General features: G+C 44.2%; 1 protein-coding gene and 1 pseudogene across 4 annotated transcripts in view; one reads left to right on the forward strand and one right to left on the reverse strand.

The window, feature by feature from the left end:
- LOC132650872 (zinc finger protein 431-like) overlaps window positions 1-15,438 on the reverse strand; it is a 37,733-nt gene extending 22,295 nt beyond the window's left edge. Inside the window, exons 1-2 of one of the 4 annotated variants that reach the window (XM_060376206.1) lie at window positions 15,322-15,438; window positions 13,952-14,106 (exon numbers count right to left, since the gene is read on the reverse strand). In XM_060376206.1, coding sequence (XP_060232189.1) covers window positions 13,952-14,106; window positions 15,322-15,406 — 240 coding nt within the window. In that variant the 5' untranslated portion in view covers window positions 15,407-15,438. The other 3 variants (XM_060376208.1, XM_060376209.1, XM_060376207.1) reach the window with 3 other exon arrangements.
- Window positions 15,439-15,648: 210 nt separating this feature from the next.
- Window positions 15,649-17,207, forward strand: part of LOC110543619 (zinc finger protein with KRAB and SCAN domains 7-like) — a 262,089-nt pseudogene continuing 260,530 nt past the window's right edge.

Genomic DNA, 17,207 nt, shown 5'->3' on the forward strand with positions numbered 1-17,207 from the left:
AAAAAGGTAAGGACATGGATGATTTTAGGTATGGTATGGTAGAAAGTTTATTATACATAAAAGGGACAGAATAGACAGGGACATCTGGGAGAGTCCAGAGGGGACATGACTGTGAGCCTTGTGAGGAAAGGGAGGAGAGGAGAGGGGAAAGAGGCTAGGATATTAAATAATAGATGAAAAAGATCAGGTAAGCAAAATGCTTGTATTACATAAGGAAGACAATCCAGGGGAAGGGGAACTCAGCCCCTGTGCTAGAAGGCTGGACATGCCAACCATTACCCTACGACAAGTAAAAACAAAAGGATGCTCGGAGAACTAGCACTGGGCCAGCTTTGATTTGTTAAATGGGTATCTCAGCCACTTGTCCCAGCATTTGAGACTTAATAGTAGGGAAGAATGAGGGAGTTGAAATGATTCAACTTTAATCTCTAAAACTGTTTTAAAAATTTGAAACAGGTTTCATACCCAATAGTTTTCTGGGACTAGACATGCATAGCAGAGCTGACCAATTATTATGCACTCATTTTCTCTTCGGGTGGGCCATTCTTAGAATAATAATTTAATTCATGTTAGGCTTGGCCACTCCAGTTTGTCCAGGTCTTCTGTGTTTGTTGAACCAGTGTAACTACAGAAATTTGGTTTCTAGAAATAAGTATAGGTCCTCTTCCAGAATATTGATTTCTTTGGTCTGTGAACTCCAAGTAGTGCCAGTCTGGACTTTTCCTAATCATCTAAAATTGAATAACTGACACTTCTATTCAAGCAGGAAAGCTCTCACCACCCTTCTTTTTCACCCCTTGCTGTGCAATGAGGACACCAGCTTCAAAATTGGTCAGTGAACTCAATCCATACGCAGGTGCCTCTTTATTTGTAATTGCCCACCCTACAAAAGCCAGGGATGTTTAAGAAACCTCATTCACTGGTCTCTTTTCCATTTCACTGATCAGGTTAAGGTCCAGCCTGAAATGAGTTGCAAGACACTGGGCCACAGAGGCAGGATTAGGTGTTCAAAGCAAGTCTTAAATATACAGCATGAAAAAAGGCTGAGTTTTGGGAGACATTGCTCTAAACAGAAACTAATCAGAAATCCCTTTTTAAATAGGAATGAAATTCTTTTTTTAAAAAAAATTATTTACTTTAATTTTATTTTCAATGCATTAGTGGGAAGGTGTCAGATCTCTTGGAATTGGCATTGCAGAGAGTTGTGAGCTGCCATGTGGGTGATAGGAATTAAATCTGGGTCTTTTAGAAGAGGAGACAGTGCTCTTAAGCACTGAGCCATCTTTCCAGTCCCAGGAATGAAATTCTTAATGACTGGGAAATGTTGGAGAAGAGAAACAAATAAGAGATTAGAGCAGTGATGCATAAAGAAAATAAAACTTCGTAAGTAATACCAACAATTGGCATCTTTAGAAAGATAAATATAATTAAAAAGAAACATAGGTATACTGACTTTGAACAAAAACAGGCCCTTCTCTTGTAGAGCTAATGGCTTAGGTCAGATACTTTTTGACCTTTATTCTACCTGCAGTGTTAGCTGCTGAGATTGGTAACCTGACATACAAAGCTCCCACCAACAGCTGAGTCTCAAATTTTTGAGCAGACATATACCTGTCTAGGAAGACTGTAAATAAAAGCATAGGATAGAACTATTATAAATTCAATATTCACTGGCTCCATCTAACCTACCCAAATTGAACACTCACCAATCTGGTTTCACTCACATCCAATATTTAATACATGCTAGAAATTTAAAAAATCACCAACCCTGTGGGAATCATGTCCTTCATAGGGTGACCCCTGCAGCTGACTGCCTTAAACTTTTGTCTTTGATCTAGCTATTGCTACCCTGTTTCACCCAGCAATTGTACATAATAAATTGTTCTTCCTGTTCTCAACAGAAGGCAGAAACCATGCTCCACATGCAAATCATTTCACTGTAACTACAATGGACAGTATTACACTCCCAAACATGTTCCTGACTTTTAAGAAGGAAATCCATTTTATTCTCAATACATGGATAACTTAGTGAAAGTTCACAAGTCCTAGGCCCCAGTCTGTTACTGGCTATGCCAAAAATGTTAATGGATTTGAGAAAGAACTATGCCATTCCCCTTATATGAAGGCTTCATGGAATGCCTTCATTATTCAGGTCAGCCATGAACACAAGTTTTGTTTTGTTTTTCCTTTTCAAAGTGTTGTCAACAAGTATAGACTTGCCCCTGTGAAAAAAAATATTCTTTTCTCAAAAAGACCACTGGACCTTTAGGTAAATGAATTTCAATTCAGAACATGGCTGCTCTGGCAAGAAATCACATCCAAAGACTTTCTAGGTTTATATGATATGGTTGGAATACAGACACACTTTAATCCCAGGAGAAAGAGATAAGCAGATCTTTGTGGTCAAAACCAGCCAGGTACAGAGCAAGCTTCAGGAAAAGAAAATGTAGGTCTGGGTGTGGTGGTACAAACCTTTAATCCTAGCCCTCAGGAAACAGAAGCATGCAGATGTTTGAGTTCTAGTCATTTCTCCTCAGGCTACTCAGCTGAGTCAGTGAGTTGAGAAACAATGCAGTCAAGCTGAGCTTCCAGAATTCAGAAAAAGATTTACTGGGAGCCTTTTACAGACACAAGCTGAAGAGAGAAACTAGACACAGGTGAAGGCAGACAGAGCCACAGAATTAGAAGCATCCAAAAGATTATAACATATTGCCAAAGTTAGTATGAGGTCAAGCGGAGCAATTCAGTCATAAACTATGAAAAGCCAGATTGATTCTGTCACCTTGGAGGGGAGTCTGAGCCAGAACAGCTGAGTTGAACAGGCCAGCAGGAGTTCAGAAAGAACTAGAAAGGGTGAGCTTATTCAGCACTAAGTCTCAGAGGATGAAAACATTCTAGGCCCAGACTGGATTGTATGGAGGCTAGAAGCTTGCAGCTCTAGGCCTAGGTTAGCAGATGAAGGCACTAGTCTCCTGGAGGACAATTACATCAGGGGAATAAAACTTACTTTAATACCTTTATGTCACCACAGGCTGTAATGTGGGTTGCGACCCTGTAAGACCCCCTTGAACAGCTTCGTAGAGGCCTTTTCTTTGATAAGAGCATCGGCCTGGTAGCTGGTTGTAAATCACAGTTGTCTCTCTCCTTTGCTAGGGTTAGGGCCAAATTTCTGGACAAGCCCGGTCAACATGTGTATGCTAGCGTGCTAATCTCTAACAGGACTGGTTAGCATACTATTTACCTCTGGGGTGATTTAGAGTCAGCTCTCCCTTGGCTAAATTCTGTTTAGTATCACCTACTATTCCCCAAGCACTGGAAATCCTTTACATCATCAATTATACTCTTCCTCATCACAGCTTAATATTGGAGTGCTATTCAACACACGAGATGCCTTTTACAACCCCCACAAAACTACCTCCGAATGGATCTCACACCTAAAGGTTAAATGCTAAGAGCAGAACTTGTAGAAGACATGAGAGAAACTGGAATAGCGAAGACAAACTGATGTACTCCGAGTCTGTCATCCCGCCACAAGGATGATTCTGCCCACAAACTCCTGCTGCAAATACTCTGAGCAGATGCGGCTCCTGCACTGGAGTGACTCACTTGCCACCACTGGGTCCAGCGAGCATCCAGGACAACAAGGTCCCTCCTCAGGGGCCGCCATTGACCAGCCAGTCTTGGAAAAGACCGCAAACACAAGCTGCCACCGATCAGCCACCTCCCCGCTCTCACCAAGTCACAATTCCGTGCTGAACCTGCAAAAAAGCTTTCCGGAAAGTCACGCCCCATCTCATTATCGGCGGGTCCGGCTGGAGGCCCTGATTGGACAGAGAGACTTGAGTGACAGGAGCCCCTTCCTTAGGGTTAGGGTGTCTCCCTTAGGGTTAGTGTGCTGAAGGGACACAGCCCTGACACCGGCTTCCAGTCCAGTCCAGGACCGAGTCTTCGCCAGATCTGCAGAGATTCACATTTCTGTAGCACTAATGCCTGTCCTCCTAGAGTCTACAAGTCTGCCTGCACACCCCGCCTTGGAACAGCCTCGGGACCGCCCAGCCCTCCCACCCTATCCACTCAGCCACTTGCTGCTCCCCTCTGTGGGAGGGGACCCTAGGCTCCCCAACTCAAGCTCTTAGGGCCGGCCTGAGCTCCCCCACAGCACTCAGTAGGTGGTTCTGCTTCTTCCTCCTGGAGAATCAGGCTTCCATAGCCCATTACTCAACTGCAGTAGAGATACCCATCTGTCCCACAAATGGAAGGGGTCCTCGAATATTAACAGGTAAGGAGAACTTTTTAAATTATTCATACATTTTACAATTAAAGAACAAAATACAAACCAAGGTGACTTCTCTATTAAATTGCCATGGTGTTTAAGAGCTTTAGCAGTAATATACATACATATATAGGAATATAAAATATAAAAGGTAGGAGTCACATACTCCAAGAACTCCATTCCTGTGAGATGATTAACATATCTAGAGAACATACTCAGTACAATCAAACAATTCTGACAAAATGATTGCAGGATTCTTAAGTTGTGCTAAATCATATTCATCTTTGGTGGAATGTCTAGTTTATAGTGATTTACAATTACTACAAAGGAATTCATTAGATTTTATAAATGACTCTCACAGGAGTTATATAGTCTTCTCAGAGAACAATATGAATTGTGTTTTGTAATAAATGCAAAATGCACACTTGGCAAAAACTATAAAAGCTGATAACAGAATTTTGGTTGGGACTGTGTGTTCCCTAAACATTTCATTTCTTAATGTTATGAATATTTTTAATTTTTTATATTAATTAAAGTTTGTTCACTTTGTATCCCAGCTGTAGCCCCCTCACTCAATCCCTCCCAGTCTCATCATCCTTCCCTCATTTCCATCCATGCCCCACTCCATCTGTCTTTTCTGAGACTGATTCTCCAACCAAGGCCCATGCATGGAGATAACCCAGAACTTCTGCACAGATGTAGCCCATGGTAGGTAGCTCAGTATCCATGTGCGATCTATAGTAATGGGAACAGGGACTGTCTCTGACATGACTCAGTGGCTAGCTCTTTGATCACTCCTCCTGAATGAGCAGCAGGCCATAGAGGAAGACAATACAGCCAGACCTGATGAGACCTGATAGGCTAGGGTTAGATGAAAGGGGAGGAGGACCTTCCCTATCAGAGAAATTTCAAGAACAAGATTTGTGTTTTGTGGCTTCATAGTGGGCTCAGATAACTGCACCTACATTTCACCTGGTACCTGTGAACACCCTGAGAGAAAAACAGTTAACAGATGACAAACATTGTGGAGCAGTGTTTTTAGCAGCCATAGCAAAATGGGAAGGGAAACAAAACAAAACATCTGTATTAGTAAAGATTCTCTAGCTGAACAGAACAAATGGAATGAATGTACATATGTAGAAAGTGAGTTTATTAGAATGGCTCACAGGCTGTGTTCCAACTGGTCCAACAATGCCTATCTACCAATGGAAAGTTGAAGAACCCATGTTGCAGGATTATTTAGTTATACTGTGAACCCTGAGGTGGTATCCTGGAAAAATCTGTCTCTAGTTGTGGTGTGGTTTAGTGTAAGCATATACCTTTAATCCACAAGTTCTCTGTTAAAACAGGCTTAGATAAACTCAACCATAGGTCAAGAGGCCAAGCAAGCAACCAGTTGGGAGAGTTTCACATGAAGTAGAATGAAGGGACATTCAGTTTGAGAGGATTTTAAAACAGCATGGAAGGAGAAGTAGTTTTTGTTTTGTTTTGTTTTCTGAGCCTTTGGCTGAGTAGGAAGGTAGGCTAGGTGCTTTCTCTGCCTCCCTGAGATAGTAAGTTTTCACCCAGGCATCTGACTCCAGCATCTTTACTGGTGACATCAGATGTTTTGGATTTTGCTTAAAAACCAAAATAATATAGTAATGGTTCAGCCAATATAGCTGGATGTCTCAGATGGTCTTCAGTATATACCATAATTCTTAAGAAATAAGCTTTAATGCCAGTTTTTAAAAAAATGAGCTTGCTAGCCAGAGGTAGGGCCAGCAAAGAAAAAGAGCTGCCATCTCCAATATTATATGTATGTATTGTGTGTGTGTGTATATATATGTATGTATGTTACCATCAGAGACTGTGGATAAGATTAAAGGTGGGTTTTATCACATCAAAAATCTAGATCTAGATTGAAGAGTTTTTCTACTTCCCAACAGTTTGGGTTTTAGTTAATTCCATACACAGAGTCAATTTGGCTGCCTAGAATAGCCATCATAACAGTGAAAACAGAAGAGCTGAGAAAGATTTTTTTTTCCTGTGGCAGTAAAGGAGAGCATGGGAGTCTTTTCCAAAGCATGATTTTCTTCAACAAAGGAAGCTTTGATGTTTTACTTTGGGAATCTGGAAAAGTTCAATTATAGGTTTGCCTATGTTAAAGCATGCTAAGTTAAATCCTTTTCTTAACATGGTGGTAGTGTGTAAGGAGATATATTTAAATGCATCTTAGCTCAAAGTCATGCAGAAACATATGTAAATTATAAAAGTGGACATAAATGCCTCTGGAATGTTCATCTTGTACCACAAGGTCTAAGATGAAAATAAGGGACAGTAGAAATCGTTTGCATGTGGCCAGTGCTACCTGTCAATCATGTATGATTTCACAGATAGAAGTATCAAGGCCATTTTCTCACACATACAAAGACAGAGAATACAGATTCAGAAAATATCAAGGAAGTCACCTATCAGCACCATGCACACTATTCTTAGAGGAACAGCTTTGCTGAGCTAGTCTAACCTCACAATGAGCCTGATTTTGCCTATGAGATGGCTGGTTCAAGGAATGCTGCAGCTACTTTCATACAGAAGTAGAAAGAGTTCATTTTAAATAGCCCTGGCTGCTGTCTGTCTCACTGCTGTGATATCTCTGTAGAGATTACTACAATTTTAAGCTTTATTTTTATTTTATATACATGGGTGTTTTTCTGCGTGTGTCTATGTTCAGTAACAACAGAAGCCAGAAGATGGCAGGAGATGACATTGACAGGAATTAGAGCAAATCGCTAGCTACCATGTGGTTTCTGGAGATGGAACCTCTATCTTCTGTACCAATATCCATTGTTCTTAACTGCTTAACTATCTCTATAGCCATGTTCTAATTTAACATGTATTTTTATATATTTTAATTAAAATATATTACATTGCTTTACCCATTTCTTGTCCTCTCTCTATCCCTTCTTATTCTTCCCAGGTGATTTCTTCCATGCTAAGTATGGGTGAATAAGTATGCTCAAATATTTGAATAAAACTTGCTGAGTCCCTTTCTGTTGATTATGTATATATAGTTTCAGGACTGACCATATTGTATTGGAAAAGCAATTAGGGAGCTCATCCTTGTTTGATGCTAATTATCCTACTTTCAGGAAAATTCCACTCTTCAATGAACAACAAGATGTTGAACCACAAAGGTCCTTGTACCCACAGATCACTACGGAAACCAGGAATGTTAAACATGCAGAGGCTACTTCTCAGTGCAGAAGATAAAATACCTGCATTCAATCCAAAAGGCTGGGAGTGGAATTTGTTAATGACCTCTTTGCTAGCTGTGGGGGCAGACCTCACCTACCTCTTGCTACAGAGGCAGACTTTACCAAAATTTTCCAGAATGATTATCTCAGACTATTTCTTTCCTAGACAGTTACCCATCTGAGTGACCAAAGATGTGCCCCTATATGTAAAGGGTGATAGAATACCCAGTTTTCTGTGATCTTTGGAACTTGGAGGGGATAGATGTACCCCTCTCTGTAAAGGGTGGGAGAGCACCCAGTTTTCTATGAGGACAAGGTAGGTATGATGTGCCCGATTTGAGAGATGCCAAAAGACCACTAGGAGTTCAGTCCATTGAAAATCACACGAGGATCTTTATTCAAGCTAAATCTCAGGCCGCCAATCTTCCCCAACATAGCAGGTTAGAAAGTGAGGCCCTGAATGTCAGGGAGGCAGACTTTTTAAAGGAAAAAACAGCAAGCGGGGGATTCCAAGCCTTAGAGTTACAGAGAAGGATAAGTTTTGGGTAGGGGGTTCAGCAATCTTTTGGTTAATTGTTCCAAGCCGCCTGGCTAAACCTATAGATAGCAATCTGTATGATAGCTGGCTGGGTGGAGTGGAGGATCCACTAACACAGTCTGTGGCATTTATGATAACACGTGGGGTGGAGGCCTGGTTATAATTATCTATTTACACATTTTGTGGTATCCACAAAACCTGCAGGGTAGAGGGCCACGTGGCCCTTTTCGGAACCCAAAGGTGGTGACCAAATCATTCCAAGGTCAGTCAACTTAAGATAGAGTCTGAGAAACAAAATGGAGCCACCCCTGCCATCCTCAGTTCCTTCAATACAAACAAACTACATCTGAAAAGTCCTGAATGAACCTGAGTTCTGTGTTATTTGTATACCACTAGCTTAAGACAGTCACACTGTGAATCCCAAATCTGTCTATAGATTAAGAAATTCTGTTGCCCTGGAACTCAGTATGAGTGGTGAAATTGCCATTCTGACTCACAGGGACCCATAGCCCTGCTAATCCATTCTCTAGTCCATGTCTCCCCACAAGTGTCAGTGGATGTTCCCTGAACTATAAATGGCAAGACTGAAGAGCTAGTAAAGAGGGAAGCTCAGGCAGCAGGTCTCTATGAGTTTGAGGCCAGAAGAGTCTATGCAATGAGTGCAGGTGTCCTCAGACTCCCAAAGAAGGCATTTTGCACAACAGGAGACACAATGGATTGTCACAGGACACCGCATAGATACGTGCGAATTTTTAAATGCTCATGGTGTGTACTGTTTGGCCTTAAATTGAATGAGTGCAGATGAGAAATTGGGTAGGTGATGCATTTTCCATTGTCAATGGTTTTTAAACTATGAAAATATTCACTCCGCGGCATTCCTGAGACATAAACAAAAAGCTGGGAAGATAACTCAGCAGTTAGGACATTGGCTCGGCGGCCTCCCCACTATCTCCCGGGCCCGCACGTTTCTGAACTGTAAACACAAACCTGCAAAGCACAGGAGCCATTTACCCTTTTCGTTGATCAAGACAGAGCACACCAAAGTCAGAGAACTACAAACAATCCCAGAGTGCATTGTGGCCACAGCAAGCTTCTGTGAGAACTACAAGAATGGCTCCTCAATGAGAACTACAAACACGGCGGGCCAGAGAGCAAAGAGTTCTGGGATTGTTTGTAGTCATCTCCGCTTATGGCCAAGCTGTAACGTGGTGCAGGCGCAGAAATACAATTCCCAAAATGCTGCGGGCACTGTTTATGCCTTCAGGGTAGCCTGGACCGGAAGTTGCCCGGAAGCTCTTTTCCACCACTGCAGAGGCCCTGGTCTGGGAAGTCACCAACCGACCAGGGCACACAGCGTTTCCCCGGGTCCCAAGGTTCTGGAAATGTCCCCTCGCTTTGCCCCTCGCCTTCTTAGGAATCAAGACCTTTCTAGAAGCATCTCCGTGACGTCATCGCCCCGCCCATTGGAAGTCGCTCACGTAGAGGCAGAATGTGCAGTTTGTAGTCTCCTGCTCAGAGGCCGCCCAGCTCGTCTATGGGAAAGGAATCCTGGGGTCTTGCCCCCCCCTTTTTGTAATTGCGGCCCTCCCAGTCAAAGCAGCGCTGCTCTCTCAAGAAGGCAGAAATGTGCTCACCCTGATAAATATTTTTAAAGATTAAACAACAACAACAACAAAACGCGGCGCAGTGGCATACACCTGGGATCCCAGCACTGGGGAGGCAGGAGCAGGCAGGTCTCAGTGTGTTCCAGACCAGCGTGCTCCAGAAAGCGAGTCAAGGAAAAAAAGGGACACAGAATCCCTATTTCTTTCCCAGGTGCCAGGTTGGATCCCCAGGGACAACAGGGTGGTGTACGAACGTCTGGTTCCCTCTGGTGATGCGCACGTGTCCATGAAGACAGAACGCTCCTGCACCTAATAGCTAGATTTATATATGTGTTAATTTTAATACTATATATTAAATACTATATATACTAGAGGAGCCCACATCCTCTAGTCCTGTGGCATCGTTGGATGAACCACTGAAAGATAAAGGCCTTATTCTGCCCTAAGCATGGAGGGACCCTGTGCCAGAATTAAGATTAATGGAGTGGAGGGGAGGGGGATGCTAAGGCATTTACCTGGGCCCCTGCACCTGTATCCAACCTCTAAAACTCTAAAAGTTGTTGCTGCAGGCTATGAAGGACACAGATTTTCCCTTAATTTAGAAAAAAAAAAAAAAAGCCTGAGAGAATTTATTCCAAATTTTAATACAAACAAGTAACTGATCTGTATTATACATGCACAACAATTTCAGTTCCACTCCTCTGCTCACACACAAAAAAAGCATAAAGTGTACATGACACTACTTCACTCTTGGAGGAAAACATGGCTGTGCTTTGGGCTGGTTTTGTGTTTCTGAGTTTTCTGCAGTGCTGTGGCAGTTATGATCCCACTGGTGATGACACATAGGGTGATCAGGTGTAGCCACCCAGGTACATAAAGGAGCAAGGTGCAGCAACTTTGATACAAAGGATAAGGGCCAAACAAGCCATTCCCGGATGTGTAAATGGACAAACACACACACACACACACACTTGAGGACCCCTTCATTCTTTCTCAAATAATAAGGGTTCCAGGTCCAGATGTAGTTTTGAACAAGTTTTGTTTCATTTTCATTTTAATGGCCCACATACAGGTAAAAATTTGGCCAGGGATTTGGTTCTGGCTCCTGATTGGTATCAAATGAGACCAAATTCCCACTGTTCTCCATTTTTGAGGAATATCTGAGGATGCATATGCCTTCAGTCATGGCCTCTTAAAAGACTATCATATTATTTATTGTAGTTTAAATAGGAAATGATGATGTTATTCCTATTACTCAGTTTCATCTCTGGTGAAAATTCATATTCTGAAGAACATGTGGAAGGTTTTCTAAAACGACTCTCCCCTACATGCACCACTTTCACACACTCAAAAAAATAATACAGCATTATTCTTTTCCCATGTCTGACAAAATCATAATTTCTGAAGAGCCAAAAACTCACTAGCTAGCACCCAGAACATATGCACCTATCATGAAGTATAAGAACCTTTGATACAATGACCATCATCATCTACCAAGATGGCCAGTATGAACCAGACCATCACAGTGAGGCTGCCCACTGACCAGTGTTATAGTGGAATTCAAATAAAATTATAGTCTTTAACCAAATAATCACTGCATGGTAGACTGTCCAGGTGAGTCAGTGAGGGTGACTTGTGCTTGTGAGGGTAGCATCACTCCCAGCAGCCACAGAAGTAGACATGCAGCTCAGCTCTTCCTGCCAATCTTCACATTCTCCCAAACTGTGCTCAGCCGAAACCCAGAATACCATCAGCACCCCTACCTTCCAGCTAGCTCCAAATGATAGTGAAGCATCTCCAACAGTTCCAAGAACATGAACACTTCCTGATGTGTGCTTGACATCACTGAACCAGTCAGGAAAATGTCTGTTATTATCCTGGAAGTAGGAACTGCATGGCTTTCACCACGATCATACAAAATGTTTAAATAATGTGACATCTTCCAAAACACACAACAGGAAGCATCAATGTAACTTGGTATTGTTGCTTTTTTTCCCCTCTCATTCATCACAGCAAATTCTCAGTGTAGCTATGATTTTCTAGGTCCCAAAGTTCCTTTCTTACAATCCTAATATCTTCTCAGACCAAAATGAATGTTATAACCCAGCAGCTATTTGTTTCCTCCTGAGCAAACATAGTTATCAAAATGGAATTGGTGAATTCCTTTTGAATGGGGTCACCCAAGCTGGTGCACCTCTCCAGAGAAGATGGAAAAGAGTAAATTCCCTAGGAGGGTGTCCTAAAGGGAATCGAGTATGGCAAAGCATGATAACAGGAGCCATGCTGGCCCTGCCTTGGTTTCCAGAGTCTTCAATATTTCACAAGGACAAACAGTGAGGTCAACCAAATCTCAGCATATGGTTCCTATATTATCATTTAAGATATGCTCAGGAAAACAATAGGTTTTTTCCTTAGGATTTCCCCCAAATACCTTCACATTGGCTGTTTGTGCACGAGGTGCCCACAAATACCCAAAGTGTCATGGGTCTGAAAAAGGTAAGAAATAATGGTCAGAGAACCAAAAAATACCCTTGAGAGAAGACAATTCCTGTACAATTGAAAAAGACACAGAAATAAACCCACACTCCTACTAAAACTTTACTTTCAACAAAGACAAAACCATACAATAAAAAAAAATGACAGCATCTTCAACAAATAGTTGTGGTCTAACTAGATGTCTGCCTGTAGAAAAATGCAAATAGACCCCTTTGTATCACCATGCAGAAACTCAAGTCCAAGGGGATCAAAAATCTTGGCATAAAACCAGAGACTCTAAATCATTTAGAAGACAAGGTAGAAAAAAGTCTGGAATTCATTAACATGGGAGACAATAGAACAAATCAGCACAGGCTCTGAGATCAATGATTAACAAATGGGATCTCAAGAAACTGAAAATCTTCTGTAAGTCAAAGGACATTATCAAAAGAACAAAACAGCAGCCAACAGATTGGGAAAATAGCAACACCAACCCTACATCAGACAGAGCATTAAAAATCCAAAATATACAAAGAACTTAAGAAATTAAACACCAACAAATCAACTAAACCAATTTTAAAAATGGGGTTCAGATTTAAACTGAGAATTCACCACAGAGGAATCTTGAATGGATGAGAAGCACTAAAGGAAATCATCAAAGTCCTTAGCCATCAGACAAACAGAAATCAAAATGACTCCAGGATTCCATCGTTAACCACTCGATTGGCTAAGATCAAAAACTCAAGTGACAACACATGCTGGTGAGGATGTGGTAAAAAGGGAACATTCCTCCACTGCTGATGGGAGTGCAAACTTGTACAACTTCTCTGGAAATCAATCTGGTACATTCGCAGACAATTGGGAATAGTTCTACCTCCAGACCCAGCTATACCATTCCAGGAATAATATCCAAAAGTTGTTCCCTTATATTATATAAGAAGGACATTTGTTCTACTATGTTCATAGCTTTTTATTCATAACAGCTAGAAACTGGAAACAACCTAGGTGTCCCTCAAATCTAGAAGAATGGATAAAGTATTTCTGGTAAATTTACACAGTGGAATACTAACCAGTTATTAAAAATAAGAATTCATGGAAACTGCAGGCAAATGGATTGAACTAGAAAAAAATCATCCTGAGTGAGGTAGTACAGACACAGACAGAAACGCATAGTATATACTCACTTATGAGCAGATATTAGACCTATAATACAAGATAACCATACTACAACCCACAGACCCAAAGAAGCTAAATAACAAGGAGGGTCCACAGGAGGGTGCCAGAATGTCACCCAGAATAGAAAACAGGATAGCAGAAGTTCATGAAGAGAGGGAACTGAGCAGAATTTTTTTTCTGACTCTAAGACAGGCTATTTATTGTCCACAAAAGAATCTTTTTATGTTTTTTTTTTTTGCTGTTTTTGCCATAAATATAGATTCTACTTTATGTGAAACGGTTGCTTTGGATACAGTCCTCTCATATATATATCTTATGGCACTGGACATATTCCATGAAATCATAAAAATTTTGGTTATTGAACTTGCCATATTTTTACATATTTACACATATATCTTACAGAATTTCATCTCACACTAGGAAAGCATTTGTTGAAAGACATTCAAATTAAATGTCTTCAAATGAGTGCTTTCAGTTTCCAAATCATTTAAGATACAGATAAATATACATATACGTTGACAGAACCTTTTTCTATTTTAAATTGTACTTTCAACTATAAGGTGAAAATGTTTCATTGGCTTGATGACAGTGAATTACTTACCAATAATATAAAATCCTGATGCTACCCTTGCTTACCAGTGAGGCTTACCTGGCATGGAAGAAGCCGGTCCATGTTTCTGTATGCTTTAGATCCCATCTCAGTTTTGTTCAACAGCGTTTTATGGAGGGCATGGGACACTGCATTCCATATGGAATAGCTGGGCTCAGAAAGGGTCACCACATCATTTTCTTCTGGTTTAATCTCTATAGAAATTGGGTATGGGTCATGATTTTCACATAGCAAAGCAGGAGATGAGCAATCAAACCTTTCAATCCAGAATTTATGGAAGTAAAAATCTCCTGGGTACTGGGAGGCTGTAGAAGACTAGAGATAGCTCATTAAGCCAGGGATAGCTCTTGTTTTCGAATATGAGAAGCTTCCTCTGAAAAAGTTCATCAAGTCATTCCTATTTGATAGGGACTCAAAATAAAATGTGTTGGTTTGCCATGTTCTACACCTTCCTTCTGGTTGAAAATAATTTATTTACCATGTGGAAAAACTTCAGTTACTTATGTGAGTACAGAATACCTGCACTTTTACCTGTGTATGTTGGTTCAAATTCAGGAAATCAACACCAAATAGTACCCAAGTTTCAATTAGCTGGCTGTTCTTCTGCAAAGCCACACAGATCTTTCTTTCTTTCTTTCTTCCTTTCTCTTTTTCTCTCTTCCTTCCTTCCTTCCTTCCTTCCTTCCTTCCTTCCTTTCTTTTCTTTCTTTCTTTCCTTCCTTCTTTCTTCCCTCCCTCCATTCCTTCCTCCTTCCCTCCCTGTCTCTCTTTCCTTCCCTCTTCTTCCTCCTCCATCTCTTACTTTTCTCTTTGCCCATATGTATATGCCTTTAGACCAACAGAGGTGGCCAGATCCTTTTGTACTGAGTCCCCAGCAGCAACCCCCCCCGCTCGTGCACCCGCAGGCCAGGAGAGGACGCCAGAACAACCTATACAAGGTCGTGCACAGCCTCACCCAGGGCGGGGTGCACCCATCTCCCCCAGGAAGCACGCAGGCCTGGAGGGAGTAGGGGACTGTGCCTCTTCTCTTCCTGCCATCTCTCTGCCTGCGGTTCCGCCCCACGCACGAGCCGCTCAGGAACTCCAGGTGGATGGATGGAAGGCGAGGGGTGGACAAGGGAGGGAGGCGGGGAACCCCCAAATCCCTCCTACTCCCCTTCCTCCCCGGCCCCACCCCACGTGTGAGCAGGACTATGAATTCATAACTGCTTGCGATAAGAAGATTGCGGACCTGGGAAAACCATTCCGGGTAGCGGCGCGTCTCTGGCGGAAGTCCCGCCCCTTATGGCTTCGCTTCCAGATCCGCCCCACAAAGAGCAGAGACTTCCGGGCTCGGAGGCACAGAGGCCGCCCTGCCATCTCCCTGGCCCACGGGGCTGTAAACACAAACCCTCTATTCACAAACAGACCTTTATCCCTTCGTTTCTCACTTCGGAGCTCTTGCTGGTCACGGAAGTCCCAACGGTCCCAAGATGCATTGCGGCAGAGTCCCATCGGCCTGAGAACTACAAACGTGGCTTCAGAGCAAGGACTTCTGGGATTGTATATGAGGACTACAAAAATGGCGACAAGGGGGCGTGATGCATTCTGGGATTACTCGTAGTCCCGAGCCTTCGTCCCTTCCTGTTCGGTGTCTTGACTGTGGCCCCTGATTCGCCTACAAATCCCAGAATGCCATGCGTGTTCCCAGCATCATAAATGCTGGGAGGCGGAGATGCCACTTAGTCGTCCAGGGCACGTAGAGAGACCCAAGACGGGCGCCGCCTCTTTCTCTCTCTGTCCAGGGTCGGCTTGGGTTGATGACGTACTTCCGGCCTGGTTTGTTTTCTCCCGCTGGCGCGCTGGCTGGGGTCGTAAGCTGTCGTGGCGGTGTTTTTGGGAGACTGTGGCCGCGCGCCCCGCTTTCCGGGAATCTCATCGGGGTCTCGGGGCCCCGGAGGCTGCGATGGCGGCGGCCTGCGCGATGGTGCTGGCGATGAAAGCAGAAGCGGAGGAGGAAGAGAAGGACCCCGGGGACGGGCGGGACCCCGACACCTCCCGGAGACGCTTCCGACCGCTGCGCTATGGGGACGTGTCCGGCCCGGAGGAGGCGCTGAGCCGCCGGCGGGAGCTGTGCCGCCGCTGGCTGTGGCCCGAGCGGCGCTCCAAGGAGCAGATGCTGGAGCTGCTGGTCCTCGAGCAGTTCCTCAGACTCCTCCCGCGCCGGCTGCGGGACTCGGTGCGCCGCCGGCGCCCGAGAGCGGGGAAGAGGCGGCGGCCTGGGCGGGCGCCCTGCACCCGGCCTCCCCGCAGGTGAGGACCCTCCAAACCCCGAGACCGCAGGCCTTCTCGCTGCCGTTTCAAGGGATCCGAGAGGGATGGGCGCATTTTGGGGTGTCAGGGTTGAACAAGAGCCCCAGTGCAGTGTGGCTGGCCCCCTTGTTTCCGGGTTAGCAGTGAGGAGGTGGACACTGGCGCTGCACTTGTCTCCATTCCGCACATTCAGCCCAGTCAAAGCTTCCAGGAGATGCTGGCTAACTCAGGCTAGTCCCGAAGCCGCGTTTCAGGGGTCCCTGAGTCACTAACTGAGGTCTTGCGCACCTCCAGGGCACCCCGTTTCAAGGCCAAGGCTGGATCACCGACCCAGGGAGAGTGGCAGCAGCTGGCCGCGGCCCCCCAGAATGGCTTGTGCAAAGAGAGCATAGAGGACTATGGGAGCACGGCCGTGCCCGGTGAGTGAGGCTCCTCTCTGATGCCCTGTGGTCCGCATGGCTCTAGTGAGCCAGGGTCTCCTCCCGGATGCTGTGATGAAGCGTCCTTCCCAGAATGCCCCAGTTCCTGTCCTCCTGCCTCTGGAACTCCTCTTCCCAGAATCCCCCAGTTCCCACCCCCCCACACACCTCCCTCTCTCCAAGCGCCCAGGGGAATAGTTCTTATAGATTGACGCCTTCCCCCCACCCAACCCAACCGAGACCACCGGTCCTGACACTGACATTGGAGTCCTGGGCTGGACCCGTTCTCTCTCTGCTCACATTCTTCCATTTCAGGCCTGGAGAACCAAGCTACCTGGAACCCCAACCTGATCCAAAGCAGGAGGAGGACTGCAAGGAGGAGGTCAAGCCAGCGTTGGCCTGGGTACAAGGCGCGCCTCTCGGAGATGGACCCCAACAGGGAAGAGAGACTACCTAAAGATGCTGTCCTGCCACTGCCACAGCCCCAGGGTTCTCCAGAAGAGCCAGGGCGCACAGCCACCACGTATGTCCCTTTCACACCCAAGGAGGAAGAGTTTTGGAGAAGTGGAGAGCCAGGGCACACT

The sequence above is a fragment of the Meriones unguiculatus genome (genome assembly GCF_030254825.1).
Source record: "Meriones unguiculatus strain TT.TT164.6M chromosome 13 unlocalized genomic scaffold, Bangor_MerUng_6.1 Chr13_unordered_Scaffold_34, whole genome shotgun sequence".
In the NCBI taxonomy this organism is placed as follows: Eukaryota; Metazoa; Chordata; class Mammalia; order Rodentia; family Muridae; genus Meriones; species Meriones unguiculatus.